This window comes from Equus asinus, chromosome 3, assembly GCF_041296235.1.
Source record: "Equus asinus isolate D_3611 breed Donkey chromosome 3, EquAss-T2T_v2, whole genome shotgun sequence".
Taxonomy (NCBI): domain Eukaryota; kingdom Metazoa; phylum Chordata; class Mammalia; order Perissodactyla; family Equidae; genus Equus; species Equus asinus.
This window is the reverse complement of record NC_091792.1, coordinates 69,390,150-69,410,241: the sequence shown is the minus strand read 5'-3', so window position 1 is coordinate 69,410,241 and position 20,092 is coordinate 69,390,150. Positions and strand designations below refer to the sequence as shown.

The following is a 20,092-nucleotide window of genomic DNA, read 5'->3' as shown; positions in this document are numbered from 1 at the left end:
TTTACAGGAATTGCCACAGAAAGGGAGTCGGGATCTTAAAAAGGTAACATGGTAACGTTTAGGTCCCCTCCTACCTTCTGGATGCCATTCCGCGTAGCCCTTGGGGATGAATCTCTTTGTCGAGCCAGGCTGCTAGAAGGGGAGAGGCTCTTTTTGCAGACAGCCAATGAGACGGCTGAATCTTGTGAGCGGCACGTCGTTTGGCCAATGGGTTCAGCCCCTGGGGCGCAGAGGACCGGAAGTTGGGGTTGGAGCACGTGGGCCCTTGGGCGTGGCGGGGGCTGTCCCGAGGCCCGGCAGAGCCGGCCAGGGCTGGAGCCCCGTGAGTGGTCGGGCGTGGTGTGCAGGTCGGGGAGGCCCAGATTGCCGCGTGGCCGGCCAGGTGGGCTTCCGCCTGAGCTGTGGTGGCGAGCGGGGCCCTCTGGCCCTCTGCGGACCCGCCCCCTCCACCAGGCGCGAGGGGCCGGGGCCCGGTGGGATGGGGCGGGGAAAAGAAGTCGTTATTCGAGGCGGGGTGTGTAGGAGGAACGCAGGCCCTCGACCAGGTGGGAGGTTGTGGCCCCGGGAGACAGGGACTCACACGCACTTTGGGGTGGGGGGTGTTATCGGGACGGACAGAGTGGGTAGGACCCCCAGCAGAGCTGTTGGCTTTTGGAATGGTACTCTTGCAGGTGGGAGGAGGATAGGGTTTGCCTTGGGCGCCAGCCTGCTGCTTAGGCTCTGGTCCTAGTGCCCCAGCCTGGAGCACGCGCCCGGAGAGGCAGGGAAGGTAGGCCGTGCGGGTCCTGGGACCCGTGCCCGTGCCTGTCGGACCTTATAGTCAGCCAACTGTCTGGTAACTAATCTAAGGAGAAAATCCACATCCAGGGAAAGCCTTCTGGAGGAGGTGCCTGAATCTATAGAAGTGATGATGGAGGTGAGGGAGAGGTGGAGAAAGGAAGATTCCAGAAAGCTTGTAATTGGTGGGTGTTATAGTGAACCAGTTGGGCCACGGATTCTGGGTTCTTCGGGTGGTGTTGGGAAGGCGTGAGCAGGAAGTCCAGGCTAACTGAAAAGTAGTTTAAGCAGTTGGAGGGGACGACTGCTGTCGCCTTTGAGGGATGGAGGCACGATGGGCCATTATAGTGTAGAGGGTAATTTATTAAAAGATGTTGTCAGCTCCTCAACTGCCTCCTCCTATAGGGTTCATTTATGACTTGTGTGTCAGTTAGTCAACGCGTGGCCTGATTTCTCTGTAGCTAATACTTAAGTGAGGTTTGCAAAAGTTAAGAAGAGGCTTACTTAACTCTTCAGTTAAGAAGGTTTCATCAGTGGTCAGTGCTGGGTCAGGAGAGTGAAGAGGAGTCCTGAAATGGATAGGTTATAAAGTGATTTTGAAGAGGCCCAGGGGACCTGACATGTGGAGGGCGTGAGGAGCCTCACCCCTGGTAACTGGGGGGGTGGGGGGGCGGGGGGGGGGAAGGGTGTTAAATGTTGCCTGAGAGGCTGCAGGTATTGTAGGCTCAAAGCAGAAAGGGTCTGTACCCTGGAGACCTCAGTTCTGGTGGAGTTTGAAAGAAGAGTTTTATAGAAAGGAATTGGATAGAGATTCAGAGAAGCAGCGAAGGAGGTGGAATAGTGAAATGCAGTAATGGACTGGAAAAGGTTAGGACTCTGGTAGGGGATAGAGAGGCCAAAACCAAAGCAAAATCCGTAAATCTTTATTGACAATAATTTTATGACATGGCTATATTAAATATAAACTTACTTATAAACCAAAATCATGCCCATAGATAAAAAGTGCCTCCTTCTACAACAGGTGATTGTCTTACAGGACTGAGTTCTCAGAGAGGCTGTTTGGGTAGGAAATGTAAGTACTTCAAGGAGGTCTTGGCATGTAAGGGATTGCTCATGGACAGTGTTTAGGATATTCTGGGGTAATTAGAAGCTTTTGAAGTGAGTATGATATAGGAGCTTGGTTGTATCACTAGTCTGACCCAAAGTAACTATTTTTTTTAGTGCTTCGTGAGTCTGTCTTAAAGGAAAAGGAAAGCAATTGGGAATCTTTAATCTTTATAAAATAAAATGCTGGCAGGTAATTAACGAGAACAGGATCAACACCTCTGTCCTCCGCAGCCTTTCAATGGATCCTGTCCGACCACCCTTCAGGGGCCCTTCTCCTCTGCACCCATCTCAGCGTGTTCAGATGCCAGGCGCTTGGCCACAAGCTCCTAAACCTTTGGACTCGGCTCTGGGCAGGGCAAGACCTACAGGTAGAGGCCATGTATTTGGAAAGCCAGAGGAACCAAGCCCACAGGGTGGGCCAGCACAAAGGGTAAGACCATATCTGGAAGTGTGATAGCAGATGACAGCTTATCATCAGAGGAAATAATGGATTCCAGAGTGCTTAGCAAACTGTGAAGCCCTGTACGAAAACAAGAGTTGGTTTTCATTTGTTTGTTTCCTTTAATAAGTAGTTACATCTTCTGGGCGTATATTTCAAGTCTTAAGAGCTGTGAGTCTAGAAAAAGTGCCTCATAACGAATGCTAGATGGACTTGGGTTAATGCCTTATTTCTCCAGCTTCTATAAACATAAATATAAATACATTTATATGTAAATGGTAGGTTTAAAGATACAGCTTTTTTTTTCTGAGTGTTTAGATTTTCTCTCTGGGTTTGGCTCTGTGGTATTAGCAGCCACTCCTGCCCCTCAGGTAATAATTGTTAAGAATGGTTCCTTTCAGAAGGCTCTGCCCAAATCATTAAAGAAAATGATGGGCCAGCCTGGTGGTGCAGTGGTTAAGTGCACACGTTCCGCGTTGGTGGCCCGGGGTTCACCAGTTTGGATCCTGGGTGCCGACCTGGCACCACTTGGCAAGCCATGCTATGGTGGGTGTCCCACATGTAAAGTAGAGGAAGATGGGCATGGAGGTTAGCTCAGGGCCAGTCATCCTCAGAAAAAAAAAGATCAGGATTGGCAGCACTTAGCTCAGGGCTAGTCTTCCTTTAAAAAAAAAAAAAGAAAATGATGATCTTCAGCTATTGCTTCTGCTGTGTGTACACTTGCATGTATGTGCATTGTTAATCTCCTAATTATACATAGTTTTAAGAATTGTGTTTGTCTATAATTAATAAATCACAAAGAATAAAGAGTTAGCAAATATAGGAAGAACCTAGAAATGCATTTATGACAATTTTAAGTAGAGTTGACAGTGTCAACTGTAATGTGTGAAAAGAAAAATCGATGACAGTAATACTGTACTTTTACTCAGATGAATTGCTGCAGTCTGTCTGTGGCAGCTGTAACTGGTGGAACAGCAGTAAACTTTCAAGACTGCTACAGGAAAACAGTAGCAAGTTTTTTTGGAGATTGTTAAAAAAAAAAAAACAAACCCCAAACCTCTAATAGTCTTAAATGATCCAGCTTTTTTGAAAATTTATTAACCAGAACGCTTGTTCCCTCTTACTTTGGGTGTACAGGAAATAAACTACAAAAATAGGAAAGTTAATTCTGTTCTCTTGCATTCTGTCGTAAGTGTACATCAAATCATGGACTATAACTATACTTAGAAACCTAATGTGACATAGTTAAGTGTTTTTTAAAAACTATAAGTATTTAAACAACTTTTTATGAGATATTTTTATCCTTTATTATAACAGTAATAGAGTTTGAAAAAGGCGATTTTTATTATTTACCAAGACTTTTAAGAAAACCATCAGTGTTTCTGGGTTTATCAACTATATCTTAGAATGATTTTGCTCTTTGACTTTCGATAGGAATCTGTGGGTTTGGTCTCCATGTTCCGAGGACTGGGCCTTGAAACGGTGTCCCAGACCCCTCTGAAACGGGGAATGCCTCCTTTAGGTATGTGGAAAACTAACTTGAAAAAAATGTGGTGGTATGCATGATTGCTTTGTTCTTAAATTCCTGCTGTTTATCTTCAGAAAAATAATTGTACTTTACAACATGTTTAACTCACAGTTATAGCTGGGGTTTGGCCCTTCCATTTAGGTAGAGGCATTTTAGGTCGAGGCTTGTCTACCCGTATGGTGCACGAGGACAGAGACGAACCCCATCCCACTTTTCCGGATCCTTCGGTGTTGGCAGCTGGGGATAGCAAGATGGCAGAGGCCTCCATTGGTTGGAATAGGTGGGTAAAGTTGCCTCCTCGAATTACTGTCAGAGTCACATGAAACATCTTGGTGAGTCCAAAGAAAAACTCTCAAAAGGGTTGTATTATGTCACAAACAAACAGTTCATGGTTTTATATTAAAGAATGGATATTTTCCAAGAGTAGTCAGGAGCTAGTAATCCAGTCATTAGAAAAGGATAAAAACTAATTGTCCACTGAGCAGTTCACAACTTCCTTTGCCCTCTGAAGAAGTCAAGCTGAGGTGCCGGCCTGGTGGTGCAGTGGTTAAGTTCACGTGTTTCACTTTGGAGGCCTGGGGTTCACCAGTTTGGATCCTGGGTACGGACCTACATACTGCTTGTCAAGCCATGCTGTGGCAGGCGTCCCACATATAAAGTAGAGGAAGATGGGCATGGATGTTAGCTCAGGGCCAGTCTTCCTCAGCAAAAAAAGAGGAGGATTGGCGGCAGATGTTAGCTCAGGGCTAATCTTCCTCAAAAAAAAAAAAGAAGTCAAGCTGATTGTGATGATTTTCTAACCCGGTGAGTTAAACTTCCACCCCAATTCTGCTATGGAAGTTGGCCCTGAGAGTCAGTATTAATAGCAGTTGGTGAATGAGTCGTGTTGGCGTCTTGGATTTGGAGAGAATCTGAGGCCTGGGTCCGTTTTGTTGAGTCCTGCAGGAAGAGAATGTAGACTTGAGGGAATCATTTAGCTGGGGCATAGACATAAGCATGACTGAGAGAGTCCTCATTTGCCCCCCTTGTCAACATTTCAGAATGCTTGGAAGAGGGAATGCGGATGTGTCTTTGTTCCCGTTGGGAAGAGCAGCTGGTGGTATAGGCAGAGGAGTGTCTAAGACCCCCGGGGGGCTCAGCCCCACTCCTCCAGATCCCGCCCCGCCACCCCTGCCTCCGCCCTCGCTGTGCTCTCTGGATCGCCCTGCCCTAGGGACTGCGGAACACAAGGAAAAGTAAGTCAGGATGCTGCCTTCTCTGCTTGGTGAGGATGTGGCAGGAGGCCTTCTCGGAGTATTGTGAATGCTGTTTCTCTTCTGTCTAAAGTCTCCGTGGGTGGTACGACTGCGGCTTGTTTGTTTTTTGTTTTTTTGCCCGTGGCGAAAATGACAAAGAGGTGGGACGGTTCTTGGTGAAGTGAAATGGGGTTAATGACGTATAGTGTGTACCAGGGAGTGGACTCCGGACTTTTCATTTCCTTCCCAATTCAGACGTAGACAATTCTTTGTCATGTTGAAGACACGGAAATCATTTAGGAGAAACGTTGCAGCAGTTTGTCTTTCTCTCTAGAACTATGCTGTGTTCTCAGTTAGCTGGCCTGGTCTTTCCCAGTGATATTACAAGGACAAATGGGGTGACCTTGCTTCTCTAATTAGAAATTGCTGGGGCCACTCTGTGGCCGAGTGGTTTGGCCTTTGGTGGCCCGGGGTTTGGCCCACATGCTACAGCTAGAATATACAGCTGTGTACTGGGGCGGGGGAGGGATGGGGGGGTGTCCTTTGGGAAGAAGAAGAAGAAGGAAAAAAAAGGAAGATTGACAACAGATGTTAGCTCTCAGGTGCCAGTCTTTAAAAAAAAAAATTGGTAAGAGTTTATCTTCTGGTCCTCCAAGCTTGCTTTTGTGTGCCTTGGTTTGTGCACTTGTAAGCAAAGTGTGAAATACCACTTCCTCGAATCTTTTTTTGTGGTGTGGGTTGTTTGTTTTTTTGTTTTTGGTACATGTAGATGCTTTTGTTTTTTACTTTCCAGAGAGCTTTTTGTGAAGCAAGGATCCAAAGGAACACCTCAGTCTTTGGGATTAAACCTTATCAAGATACAGTGTCATAACGAGGCAGTTTATCAGTATCACGTGACTTTCAGGTATTGTTCACTGTTTAGAGAGCAGTAATGAAACAGTTCCTGTGGACATACTGAATATTTTTCTATATAATTCCTGATGCACCTCCTCCCACGGTCATGCGTATACTCAGATCCTTACAGTAAGTTTAAAGTTAACATTTGTTTTGTATTTAGCTGTATTAGCAGTTCAGATTTTTAACTCCATAGGTACAGTTTTGTGTATGAAGTTAGAATAGATTTATTCTGAAGTTTGTGAAGCTTAAGGTCAGGGTCTTTTACTTGCACAGACCCCTTCCGTGACCTTTTAACTTACTTTCCATCTGTAATTTTATATTCTTCTTCTTAAAGAGAGCCCCCTCTCCCCCAATGATATAAGATCCACACCCCACAAAACCTGGATCCTCCCTGCGTGACTCTCATACTGACATTTGATGGCTCTCCAGTGACAGTCTAGGGTTAAATTTTAGCATAAAGGACCTTAATTTTATATCAACTTTTGGATTTATCATACCTTTAAAAAATTAAGAATTCATAGTAGTTTGTATTCTTTTAAAAAATCTCAGGAGAGTCATTAGCTGGAGGTTATTAGCTGGAATTGTGAAAATGAATGAGTATTTTGGAATATCTATGGACAAAATAGTAAGATGGAAGACTGAGGGGCCAGTCCTGTGGCCAAGTGGTTAGGTTTGCCACACTCCGCTTTGGTGGCCCAGGGTTCACTGGTTTGGATCCACTCATCAAGCCATGCTGTGGCAACATCCCACACAGAACTCGAAGGACGTACAACTAGGATATACAGCTATGTACTGGGGCTTTGGGGAGGAAAAAAAGAAGATTGGCAACAGATGTTAGCTGGGTCCAATCTTCCTCAAAAAAAAAAAAAACATGGAAGACTGAATTTCTAAAGGACAGCTACTAATTGGTACATGAGGAAGAAGTGGAGTGAAAGAAGGAAGGAACAGTTATGGGAAAAATACCCTAGAGAAAGGTCATGAAGACAAAGGAGGAGCCAGTCCGGTAGCTCAGCAGTAAAGTGCACACGTTCCGCTTTGGCGGCCAGGTGTTCACTGTTTCGGATCCCAGGTGCGGACATGGCACTGCTTGGCAAGCCATGCTGTGGTAGGCATCCCACGTATAAAGTAGAGGAAGATGGGCACAGATGTTAGCTCAGGGCCAGGCTTCCTCAGCAAAAAGAGGAGGATTGGCAGCAGATGTTAGCTCAGGGCTAATCTTCCTCAAAAAAAAAAAAAGACAAAGGAAGGGCCCAGTTTGAATGAGGAGGAGGGGATTGACTTTGGCCACAGGGAAAAACGTTACCCCATTTGCTTTCCAGAGCACCCTTGGTGATCTTCTAGTAGCTTTGTTAAGAGTTATGGAGAAAAAGACACTCAACATCACTGATCATTAGGGAAATGCAAATCAAAATAACAGTGAAATACTACCTTACACCTATTAGGATGGCTACTATCAAAAAGAGAAAAGGAAAAGAAAAACAGAAAAGAAGAGAGCAGTCTTCCTTAGCAAAAAAAGAGGAGGATTGGAGGCAGATGTTAGCTCAGGGCCAATCTTCCTCAAAAAAATAAATAAATAAAAATTTTTAAAAAGAAAAAAAAAGTTATGGAGAAACAACTAGACTAAAAGAACAAAGGAGAGCTTAGGATGTGAGAAATAGCCAGTGAATTGGCCACTTAAACAGAGCAGGAGAAATGAGAAAGGGCGTGATAAAAGAAAGTGGTGGGCTTACCCTAAAGCTCTGTGCCCACTGAGAAAGCAGAGCTGAGAATGGAGGACAAGTGAAGAGAAGAGGCCGGAAAAGAGGGTGAATTGGAACCCCTGAGCGGGAAGGATAGTGGGAATGGGCCTCTTCGGGAACGTCAGGGAAGGAGGTGGGCGTTAACAAGAGAGAAGAACCTTTTCTCTGGAAATGGATGGACAAGCGTCAGCGAGACGGAGGGGAGAGTGAGTGCCCACAGGGCTCTGCGTGGGCCGGGCCTGGAGGAGCCGCAGAGGCTGTAGGTTTTGAGGTTGCAAAGCTGGGCTGTGCAAGCCACCATGCGAAGACGATGCCAGGCCATGAGAAGGTACCGAGAGGATGGATTCCGGTGGACTGGTCATCCTGTCGGGAGCCTAGAAAGACTAATGCAGATACTGTGTTTAGGACACAGTGCCCCGTATGTATGTGGGAACTTTTTGAAGAAGCGTTTTGAAATGTGATGTTAACATGTGAGTGTGGTTTTGGGACAACTGTATTAGATATCACTTGATTTTTTTTTAATGTTTCTTCATGTGCTTGAACACGTTTGACCCTTTTTAGTCTTGGATTTGTTTAAACTTTGCAGCTATAGAATGAGGTTCTGTGTCACTGTGATGGAATGAGACAATCATTGTACAAAGTTGCTACTGGAGTTTTTCAAGCTGTAGCATTTATGACAGTGAATTAATAAAAAGTTGAAATTTCCGTGAGTGGAAACAGGGTTAGAGTAAAATCCTATTTTTTTTTTTATTTATGTTATGATATATTACAACCTTGTGAGATTTCAGTTGTACATTTTTGTTAGTTATGTTGTGGGTACACCACTTCCCCCTTTGTGCCCTCCCCCCACCCCCCCTTTTCCCTGGTAACCACTGATCAGATCTCCTTATCAATATACTACCTTCCACCTATGAGTGGAGTCATATAGAGTTCGTCTTTCTCTGACTGGCTTATTTCGCTTAACATAATACCCTCGAGGTCCATCCACGTTGCTGTGAATGGGCCAATTTTGTCTTTTTTATGGCTGAGTAGTATTCCATTGTGTATATTTTTAAAAACAGTGTGTATCTCTGCAGACTCGAGAGCAGGGATGGGCGTGCTGTGGCTGGCCTGCGGGTCACGTCTGGCCCACCGTCCGTTTTTGTGATGAAGCGGTGCTGGAATACAGTCGTGCTTGTGGGTTTACATACTGTCTCTGGTGCTTTTGTGTGATGTTGGCAGAGTCGGGTTGTTGGAACAGGGACTATATGACCTGTAAAGCCTAACATGTTTACTGTCTGACCCTTTACAGAAGATGAGTAACCCTCTGGTCTGAATTCTGGAAGAATGTACACTGGCGTGGTTAAGGCAGTTGTCTTTGGGTGGTGGAATTAATGGGTTTCTATTTTCTGTGGGCAAGTATCCCCAGTTGGGTCCAAGTTCTTTTTTCAGTCCTGTATAGCTGCGTATTTAATATGACCACTAGATGGAGCAGTAGTTACAGGTGACTGCTCCTCACACAATCCTGTTGCCCAGCTGTAGCAGAGAAGCTGCTGTTGGAGTCAAATTGAAGTGAGATCCTCTCTATTATTTTCTAGCCCGAATGTGGAGTGCAAAAGCATGAGGTTTGGCATGTTGAAGGACCACCAAGCTGTCACTGGCAACGTCACTGCTTTCGATGGAGCCATTCTCTATCTGCCTGTAAAGCTTCAACAAGTGAGACGAATAGGAAATGGACTTGGGGTGAAACCTGAGGGTGTCTGGTGCTTTGAGTGGTGGGAAATCATGGACTCCCTGAACATTTGAGTTGTACTTTCCTCTTAGAGGGAAGGCAGACTTCTCCCTAACAAAGAAATGACAAACTGAGAAACTTACATTTGAGTTCTTCAGGAAGTCCCTTCTCACATAAGAGGAGTGATTGGCAGCCTTTGACCTCAGTGACACAGAATGGTTTAATATTTCAGATTCAAATTCGCATCTATTGCTAGTTCTCCCTTGGGTTTCTCTTACCAAATCCTTTCTTTTTTTTTTTGAGGAAGATTAGCCCTGAGCTAACATCTGCTGCCAGTCCTCCTCTTTTTGCTGAGGAAGGCTGGCCCTGAGCTAACACCTGGCCCATCTTCCTCTACTTTATAAGTGGGACGCCTACCACAGCATGGCATCCCAAGCGGTGCCGTGTCTGCACCTGGGATCCAAACCTGCGAACCCAGGGCCACCAAAGCGGAACGTGTGCACTTAACCACTGTGCCACCGGGTGGGCCCCACCAAATCCTTTCTTAAAACCTAGTTGTCATGCTGTATTTTGTCAGTGGGGTAGAAAGTGAGGGGACAGTACAAAATATGTTGGAGATATTTTAGTGTTCTCTAGAACGCCATTGGTTTAGATGAGGGCTTGGTAGTTTTGTCATTTCTTTTTACTTGTATATATTTATTTGAAGCTTCTTGAGTTAAAAAGTCAAAGGAAAACTGATGGTGCAGAGATCAGCATTAAGATCCAGTTGACGAAGATCCTGGAGCCCTGTTCTGACTTGTGCATTCCCTTCTACAATGTTGTTTTCCGTCGGTAAGAAAATGGCCGACGTCTTACTTTCTTTAACCTATCTTGTTTTTGTAGCAATGCTCTTCAAAACACAGTGCATCTTATGTTTATAACAATGTGGTGTTATACTGCAGTGTGTATGTAGATGAGTTTGGAAACATTTAATAAATAAATGCGATTGAGTCTAACTTACTCAAAAATTACTTCCAATGGTTGCTCAGATTCGGGTCTGTGAAAGTGGGTTGAGGCAGCTGGACGGGGGATGGGTGCCTTTGGATTCATTCGGGAACTTGAAAAGCAGATGTTTATAGTGCATATTTAATGGTGTCAGTGATGGGGCTACTTGAAGAGGTAGAGTGCAAAAAATTTTGCTGGAAGAATGTTTTCCCAGTCCCTTGAATTTTTGGATACAAATAGCTCGTAATTTTTTTTGACTTTTTTTTAAGACTCCGTAATTTTCATAGAACTGTTATTCCCAAACACACAACCTAATTCCTACCTAGTAAAGTGAACTGCCAGCAACAAACATAACTTCCTATGCCAGACTGACATTCACAAACTTAGAAATTGACTCTCTTGTGTTCTTTTTAGTTAATGGTGAAAAGGAATATAAATTGAACCTGGGAAATCAACTCGATTTTGGTTACCTAGTAAGTTGAAAAAGCTGCAGTGAGTTGCTTATACGCCAAGATAAATGCTTTGGTAGTGTTTATTTTTCTTCTGGCAAGCGTGTTCTCAGCATAAAAACTGTATTGTGCGAAGATGGCCCATGTTTCCGCAGGGAAATGTCACTAGGAGTAGTGGGGCTCGATGTTCTGATTCTTCTGCTAGAAAGCCCTTTCTTGCTCTTTATTTCAGGGCAATGAAACTTTTAGACATGAAGCTTGTGGGAAGAAACTTCTATGACCCTGCAAGTGCTATGGTGCTACAGCAACACAGGTCGGCGGTGTTTTCCTGTTTCCCACTTTTGAATGTTCTGGAAAGCAATTTCTCATTGCCATCACCCTCTTTAGGACAAAAATCTCAGCAGTATTTTATGATAGTGAATACAATTTATCAGTTAAATCACTTCCATAGTTTAGTTTTTTAGTAAATTCACAATGATGATTTAATTTAATTTGTTTCCTGACACTTTCTCATTCTTATTAGGGAGGGGCAGTATCTGCCCAAAGTATTGTTTCAAGTGGGGGTGTGGAAGTATCTGGGGTTCTTTTAGAACTTTAAGGTAAAGCCCATCTATCTCTTCAGATTGCAGATCTGGCCAGGCTATGCAGCTAGCATCCGGAGGACAGATGGAGGCCTTTTTTTGCTAGCCGATGTCTCCCATAAGGTCATTCGGAACGATTCTGTGCTGGATGTCATGTGAGTGAATGGTGGGATCTACCTTTAAAGATTTTATTTTTCCTTTTTCTCCCCAAAGGCCCCCGGTACATAGTTGTATATTTTCACTTGTGGGCCCTTCCCACTGTGGCATGTGGGACGCTGCCTCAGCATGGCCTGATGAGCGGTGCCATGTCCACACCCAGGGTCCGAACTGGTGAAACCCTGGGCCGCCGAAGCAGAGCACGCGAACTTAACCACTCGGCAACGGGGCCCGCCCCTTTTATTAAAAGATTTTATTTTTGGGATCTACCTTTAACAAGCTAATAATTTTCTGAAAAGTTCAGTAATAACTGGTAATAAATACAGATTAGCCATTGTTCTGTTTGGGCTTTAAATTTTAGAACAGACTAAGAATACTGAATGGATGTGCTCTGTTCCGTCAGTCCTGGCAAGATAGCGACCTGCTGTACTCTGAGGAGGAGTTGTATTCAGATCTCTAGTTAAGAAGACTTGGTTTAATACACACACGCTCTTTAGTTTTTGTTTAAATGTGTTACTATAGTAAATGTAAACGTGTATCATTCGTAATGGCTCCATGAAATCCCACCTTATAGATAAACTTGTGTGCATCTCTGATTCCTTTTTTAGGCTAGGTACTTAAAAGTGGGATTATTTAATGAAAGGGCTGAACATTTTAAAGACTTTACATATTTCATGTAATAACATATTTAAATATATACTGACAAATTACCATCTCCTCTAGTAGATTTATTCAGTTTATTTTCTCACCAGCTATGTACAAGTGCTGGGTGTTAGTGGGCTTATCAGTCTTTGCTTGTCTGATAAATTCATTCATTCCTTCAACATATATTTATTGAGCTCCACTTGTGTACCAGAGTCTTGGGACATGTCAGTTAGCAAAACAAAGAAAGATTTCTCTCCTCATGGAGTTTACAGTGTCATCAAGTGAGATAAACAATGGATAATAAACACAATCAGTAAATTGTATAGTTTACTAGGAGTGATAAGAGCCGTGGAAGAAAGAAGCAGTGGAACGTGGGTGGGAGGGATGGGGAGTAGAGCTGGGTGGAGAGCTGGGGTGGAGCTGGGTGGAGAGCTGGAGTGTTACGTCGTGGAGCTCATTTGAGCCACCACTTGCAAGAGGTGAGGACATCAGCTAGGTGGAGATCTGGGCAAAGGGAATTCTTGGCAGAGGGACAGCTGGGGGAAAGGCCTTAAGCGGGAAATACGCCTGGCTCATTCAAGGAGCGGCAGGAAGCCAGGGTGGCTAGAGCAGAGTGAGGTAAGAGTGGTGAAAGAATGGAGTAGAGGGAGGGGCTAAGGATATCAGGTTTTGTAAGGCTGTTGTAAGGAATTTAGCTTTTGCTCTGAGTGAAATGCAGGACTTGGAGCGGAGGAGTGACAGGATGTGACTTGAGCTGTACAAGGATCCCTCCCATTACTGCATGGAGAATAGACTTGGTAGATGGGGATGGAAGTGGGGAGACTAACCAGGAGGCTAGTGTGGTGATCCAGTGTGGTGATCCAGTGTAGTGATCCAGTGTGGTGATCCAGTGGAGAAGTGAGGATGGCAGCAGAGGAGGTGATGAGAAGTAGTCAGTCGGCTTCTGGATGTGTTTTGAAAGTAGCACTCAGTCAATTTTCTGATCGCATGTGGGGTGTGAGGGGAAGAGAGGGGTTGAAGATGGCTCAAACTTTTTTGGATAAATTTTTGATTACTTATTCTCTCTCTCCTAGACTCTCTCTGCCTGATGGTGGGGGCCATATCTCTTTCTCTTACACAGTACCCCCAGCCCTAGTTTATTACCAGCATGTAGTAAGTGTTCAGGAATATTTATTAAGTAAAAATAGATGTCTTCAGGGCTGGCCCGGTGGCACAGCAGTTAAGTTCGCACGTTCTGCTTCGGTGGCCCGCTGTTCCTGGGTTTGAATCTCAGGTGTGGACATGGCACTGCATATTAAGCCATGCTGTGGCAGGCGTCCCACATATAACGTAGAGGAAGATGGGCATGGATATTAGCTCAGGGCCAGTCTTCCTCAGCAAAAAGAGGAGGATTGGCGGCAGATGTTAGCTCAGTGCTAATCTTCCTCAAAAAAAAAAAAAGTCTTCAAATGCACTCTTTCTTTATTTATGGTTTCTGCCTTTGCATTTCTGCTTAGAAAGGTCTGCTTATTTTATGTTTTATTTTTTCCAATGTTCTGAAGCTTATAGAATTTATCTTGCTGTGGTTTGGGGATCATCATGGTTGTCTTGGTACTATTACACAATTTATTGGAAAACATTTTTCTTTAGATGTGAATCACTACCTTTACCATATGCTAAAATACTTGGATTTATTTCTCAATATTTCATTTTGATCCACTGGGTGAAACCAATGTGAGGGGCTGGCCCCGTGGACGAGTGGTTAAGTTCGTGTCCTCCACTTCAGTGGCCTGGGGTTTCGCTGGTTCGGATCCTGGGCACAGACATGGCACCACTCATCAAGCCACGCTGAGGCGACGTCCCACATGCCACAACTAGAAGGACCCACAACGACAAAAATATACAACTGTGTACCAGGGGGCTTTGGGGAGAAAAAGCAGGAAAAAAAAAAAACCAAACCAAAAACAACGTGATACTATTTTAATTCTTGTAATTTTATTAGGTTTTAGTATTTGTCAAGGAATTCTGTTTTCAGAGTTTTCATAGTGAATTTCCACCTGCCTGTTCTTTCGTGTGATCCTTTGAATAATTTAGTGGAAATAAGAAAAAAAGTGAATTCGCATTGACTGGTGAGAATATTCAGTGAGTCTTCCTAGTCAAAAATATGGTGTGTCTTTCCATTTATTGAAATTTATTCTCAGTAAAGTTTTACTTTTATAAAAGTTTCAGTTATTTTATTACGACTATGCAGAAGCTACGTATGGGTAAGCTATCTAGTATATACTATGAGTATTTTTGTTTTCTGCACAGTTGTTCGTTAAGTACATAATTTTATATATACTTACCACTAATTCAACTTCAAATTCACACCCATCTGTGTAGTCTTACTATACATTCAAACATTAGGTATTTTGTCAATTTCATCCTCCCTCCCCCTGAAAATCATGTTTCTTGGATTATCTAAATCAAATTAGATCTAACTTTGATCTCCTTATCTCCGAGATAGTAAGAAGTCCTGTGTCATGCATCACCCCATCATATCACACACATGAACCCTGGGGTGTTGGTGATGCTGTCCTTAGTCCAGCTGCAGTGCCCAAGCAGGCAGCCACAGAGAGTGCTGTCAGGGTGGAGCTCTGCTCGTCTTACTCCTCCCTCGTATCCTTACAACACTTACAGACTTGGGGTTCTTCTGCCCTTCTTCCCCCCGTGCCCTTTATGTTCTGATGAACCACTGGAAACCACAAAAGAGCAGTTATTTTCCTGGAGATAAGAAGGGCTTGTTCTTGAGAAACGCAGCAAGCTTTTATCCTCATCAGAAATGGTTTGCATCCTTCTCAAAGAGTAGTGAGCCGACTGTGGTTTGCCAAATAAGGTTAAGATTCACATGTTGCTATTAAGTTCTCAATAATTAATTTAATAACCCATCCCCACAGACTTCAGTATCATCCTAGAAATCTCTGTTAAAACCTAATTGACTTCCATGTGGGTGGGTTGCTCTCCGGGCTGGCTGGACAACCATTGTCTTGGGGGTTCCCCTTCATTGCAGTGGGGACTCCTTTTCCCTCTTTCTGCAAATCTTTTGTAGCTCACATCCCATGACTTCTTCCTTCTTTGTTTATTCTCTTGTTCTCGTGTAGAGCATGTCTTCCAGTATTTTCCTGAGGAAGGGTACATTGGAGGAAATGTTCTTGGATCTTACGTGTTTGAAATGGCTTTATTTTCTGTTAGTTTGGTTGGGCGTAAAATTCTAGGTTGGAGATAATTTTCACTCAGAATTTTAAAAGCATTGCTCCATTGTCTTTTTTTTTTTTATATAATCTTTATTCACATTCATGTATTTCACAATCAGACTATTTCCTTATTTAAATTTAACTCTCTGGTCTTCTCATAGTAATGCTCTATTTGAATACACCTTATTTCTGCATTTTCCCGCGTTTTCTTCCTGTGTGTGAGTAAACAGCATCTCCTACACCACCACTATATCTTTTTTACCTCATTTGTACCTTTTGGGCAAGCCCAAAACTTGCTTTCGAAATTGCTTCATCCCTTCTTTTTTGTCCATATTGTTATTTCTGAGTTGATCTGTCCGTTAAATGCTGTGTATGTACTAGACTTTTTAAAATTTATTATGATTTAGTAATGTATTTTAATATTGGTAAGGCAATCCTTCCTCCTTGCTCTTATTTCCACTGCCTTCCGTTGTCTTTCCTATGACTATTTTCACATTTATTTTTCCAGATTAATTTCAGAGTATTTTTGTTGAGCTTCTCAAAAGTGCCGTTGCAATTTTGCTCTGTTGTCTTTTTGCTTTCCAATTTGCGATTGAAAAAATCTGAAGCCATTCTGATTTCTGATTCCAGAGGCTGTGTTTCTCCCCCACGAACCCTTGGAAGATTTGCGAGCTTGTCTTTACTCCAGTCTTGTGACATTTTATTCACTCTTCATTTTTTCCACATTTCTTAGGATTCTAACTGATTATTTTCCCTTTGCTTGAACACCCCCCTGTTTCCTTTAGTGTGGAATCTGCTGGTGACATATTCTCTCAGTTTTTGTTTATTTAGAAATAGAGCTAAGTTTTATGTTGCCTTTAACTTAGAATTCTAGGTTTGATAGTTATTTTCTTTAAGCACTTTGAAAATGTCCTGTTATATTCTGGTTTACAATGTTTCTATTAACAAATCAACTACCAGTGTTACTTTTTTCCTTTTTTTAAGGTATAATGCCTTTTTTGTTTTTGGCTTCCGTTTTCAACAGTTTTACTATAATGTGTCTAGATGTGGTTTCCCTATATTTATGCTGCTTGGCCCTTATGTAACCCTCTCCCCTTGAGTGTGGACTGGGTTTATTGACTTGTTTCTAGTGAATAGAATATGGCAAAAGTGGTGGGCTGTCACTTCTTTTTTTTCCTTATTGTTTTATTGAGGTCATAATAGTTTATAACATTGTGTAATGTGAAGTGTACATTATTATTTATCACTTTCTGTATAGACTGCATCGTGCTCACCACCAATAGTATAATTTTATCCATCACCATATATACATGCCCCTTTACCCCTTTCTCCCACCCCCCCAACCTCCTTCCCCTCTGGTAACCACTAATCTGTTCTCTTTATTCATGTCTTTGTTCATCTTCCAGATATGAGTGAAACCATATGGTGTTTGTCTTTCTCTGACTGGCTTATTTCACTTAACATAATACCCTCAGGGTCCATCCATGTTGCAATTAGAACGATTTTGTCTTTTTTCATGGCTGAGTACTATTCCATTGTGCATATACACCACATCTTCTATATCCATTCGTCAGTTGATGGGCACCCGGGTTGCTTCCATCTCTTGGCTATTGTGAATAATGTTGCAGTGAACATATGGCTGCATAAGTCCCTTTGCATTGTTGATTTCAAGGTCTTTGGGTAAATACCCAGTAGTGAGCTAGCTGGATCATATGATATTTCTACTTTCAATTTTTTGAGAGATCACTATACTGTTTTCCATAGTGGTTGCAACAGTTTGCATTCCCACCAGCAGTGCATGAGGGTTCCCTTTTCTCCACATCCTTTCCAGTGTTTGTTATTTTTTGTTTTGGTAATTATAGCCATTCTGACAGGTGTAAGATGTTATCTCATTGTAGTTTTGATTTGCATTTCCCTAATAATTAGTGATGTTGAACATCTTTTCATGTGCCTCTTGACCATCTGTATATCTTCTTTGGAAAAATGTCTATTCTTACCCTCTGCCCATTTTTTGATCTGGTGTTTTGATTTTTTGTTGTTGAGTTGTATGAGTTCTTTATATATTTTGGAAATTAACCCCCTGTCCAATATACAATTTGAAAATACTTTCTCCCAGTTGGTGGGTTGTCTTTTTGTTTTGTTTCTGGTTTCCTTGGCCTTGCAGAAGCTCTTTAGTCTGATGTAGTCCCCTTTGTTTATTTTCTCTTTTGTTTCCCATCTCTCAGCAGACATGGTATTCGAAAAGATGTCACTAAGACCAACGTCAAAGAGTGTACTGCCTGTATTTTCTTCTAGGAGTTTTATGGTTTCAGATCCTACATTCAAGTCTTTAATCCATTTTCAGTTAATTTTTGTGTGTGGTATAAGATAATGGTCTACTTTCATTCTTTTGCATGTGGCTGTCCAGTTTTCCCAGCACCATTTGTTGAAGAGACTTTCCTTTCTCCGTTGGATGTTCTTGGCTCCTTTGTCAAAGATCGGCTGTCTATAGATGTGTAGTTTTATTTCTGGGCTTTCAATTTCTGCTCCATCGATCTGTGTGTCTGTTTTTGTGCCAGTACCATACTATTTTTCTCTTTCAATAAGTAGCAATAGCACCATCCATCTTTGTTTTTTTTCTTTTTTTTTGAGGAAGATTAGCCTTGAGCTAACATCTGCCACCAATACTCCTCTTTTTGCTGAGGAAGACTGGCCCTGAGCCAACATCGGTGTCCATCTTCCTCCACCTTATTTGTGGGACGCCTACCATAGCATGGTTTGCCAAGTGGTGCCATGTTTGCACCTAGGATCCAAACTGGTGAACCCCAGGCCGCCGAAGCAGAACGTGTGAACTTATCCGCTGCACCACCAAGCCAGCCCCCATCATGGGATTTTTTGTTCCTCATCTTGTTAATGTAGTGTATCACATTAATTGACTTGTGGAGGTTGAACCATCCCCATGTCCCTTGTGTAAATCCTGCTTGATCGTGGTGTATGATCCTTTTAATGTATTACTGTATTTGGTTTGCCACTATTTTGTTGAGAATTTTTGCATCTGTGTTCATCAGCAATATTGATCTGTAATTTTCCTTCTTTGTGTTGTCCTTGTCTGGTTTTAGGGTCAGGGTGACGTTGGCCTCATAGAACGTGTTAGGAAGTGTTCCATCTTCCTGAATTTTTTGAAATGGTTTGAGAAGGATTGGTATTAAATCTTCTTTGAATGTTTGGTGGAATTCTCTAGAGAAGCCATCTGGTCCTGGACTTTTGTTTTATTTTATTTTGATTACTGTTTCAATCTCTTTACTTGTGATTAGTCTGTTCAGATTCTCTATTTCTTCTTGGTTCAGTTTTGGGAGGTTTTATGAGTCTTAAGAATTTATCCATTTCTTCTAGGTTGCCCAATTTATTGGCATATAGTTTTTCATAGTATTCTCTTATAATCCCTTGTATTTCTGTAGTATATGTTGTAATTTCTCCTCTTTCATTTCTAATTTTATTTATTTGAGGCTTCTCTCTTTTTTTCTTAGTGAATCTGGCTAAGGGTTTGTCAGTTTTATCTTCTCAAAGAACAAGTTCTTAGTTTTATTGATTCTTTCTACTTTTTTTTAGTCTCTATTTCATTTATTTCTGCTCCAGTTTTTGTTATTTCCCTCCTTCTGCTGGCTTGGGGCTTTGTTTGTTCTTGTTTTTCTAGTTTTGTGAGGTGTGGTTTGAAATTACTTATTTGAGATTTCTCTTGTTTGTTGAGGGGGCCTGTATTGCTGCGAATTTCCTTCTTAGGACCACTTTTGCTGCACCCCTAGGAGTTGGTGTGGTGTGTGTTCATTGTGTCCAGGTATTTTTTATTTCTGCTTTGATTCTTCACTGATCTAATAGTTGTTTAGTAGCATGTTGTTTAGTCTCCCCACATTTGTGACTTTCCTAGCTTCTTTCTTGTAGTTGATTTCTAGTTTCATAGCACTGTGGTTGGAGAAGATGCTTGATGCGATTTCAATCTTCTTAAGTTTATTGAGGCTTGCCTTGTTTCCCAGCATATGGTCTATCTTTGAGAATGTTCCATGTGCACTTGAGAAGACTGTGTATTTTACTGTTTTTGGATGGGGTGTTCTGTATATGTCTGTTAAGTCCATCTGGTCTAGTTTTTTGTTTCGCTCCAGTGTCTCCTTGGTGACTTTCTGTCTGGATGATATATCCATTGATGTAATTGGGGTATTAAGGTCTTCTACTATTATTGTGTTGCTGTTATTTCTCCCTTTAGGTCTGTTAATAGTTGCTTTATGTACTTTGGTGTTCCTGTGTTAGGTGCATATATATTTATAAGTGTTATGTCCTCTTGGTGGAATGCCCCTTTTATCATTATATACTACCCCTCTTTGTCTCTCACTGCCTTTTTTATCTTGAAGTCTACTTTGTCTGACATAAGTATGGCAAGACTTGCTTTCTTTTGCTTCCCATTTGCTTGGAATATTGTCTGCCATCCCTTCACTCTGTGTTTCCTGATGGAAGCATATTGTTGGGTCTTGTTTTTTAATCCATCCCTCCACTCTGTGTCTTTTGATTGGAGAACTCAATCCATTTACATTTAGAGTGATTATTTATGTATGAGGGCTTACTATGACCATTTTATCAATTGTTTTCCAGTGGCTCTATATT

General features: G+C 42.4%; 1 protein-coding gene across 1 annotated transcript in view; it reads left to right on the top strand.

Annotated features, from left to right (window-relative positions):
• Positions 1–2,122: 2,122 nt before the first annotated feature.
• Positions 2,123–20,092, top strand: part of PIWIL2 (piwi like RNA-mediated gene silencing 2) — a 70,522-nt gene continuing 52,552 nt past the window's right edge. The window contains exons 1-9 of the mRNA XM_014867187.3: positions 2,123–2,314; positions 3,758–3,845; positions 3,993–4,131; positions 4,892–5,086; positions 5,880–5,990; positions 9,300–9,417; positions 10,140–10,264; positions 11,099–11,179; positions 11,489–11,602. Coding sequence (XP_014722673.2) covers positions 2,123–2,314; positions 3,758–3,845; positions 3,993–4,131; positions 4,892–5,086; positions 5,880–5,990; positions 9,300–9,417; positions 10,140–10,264; positions 11,099–11,179; positions 11,489–11,602 — 1,163 coding nt within the window. The remainder of the gene's footprint in view (positions 2,315–3,757; positions 3,846–3,992; positions 4,132–4,891; positions 5,087–5,879; positions 5,991–9,299; positions 9,418–10,139; positions 10,265–11,098; positions 11,180–11,488; positions 11,603–20,092) is intronic.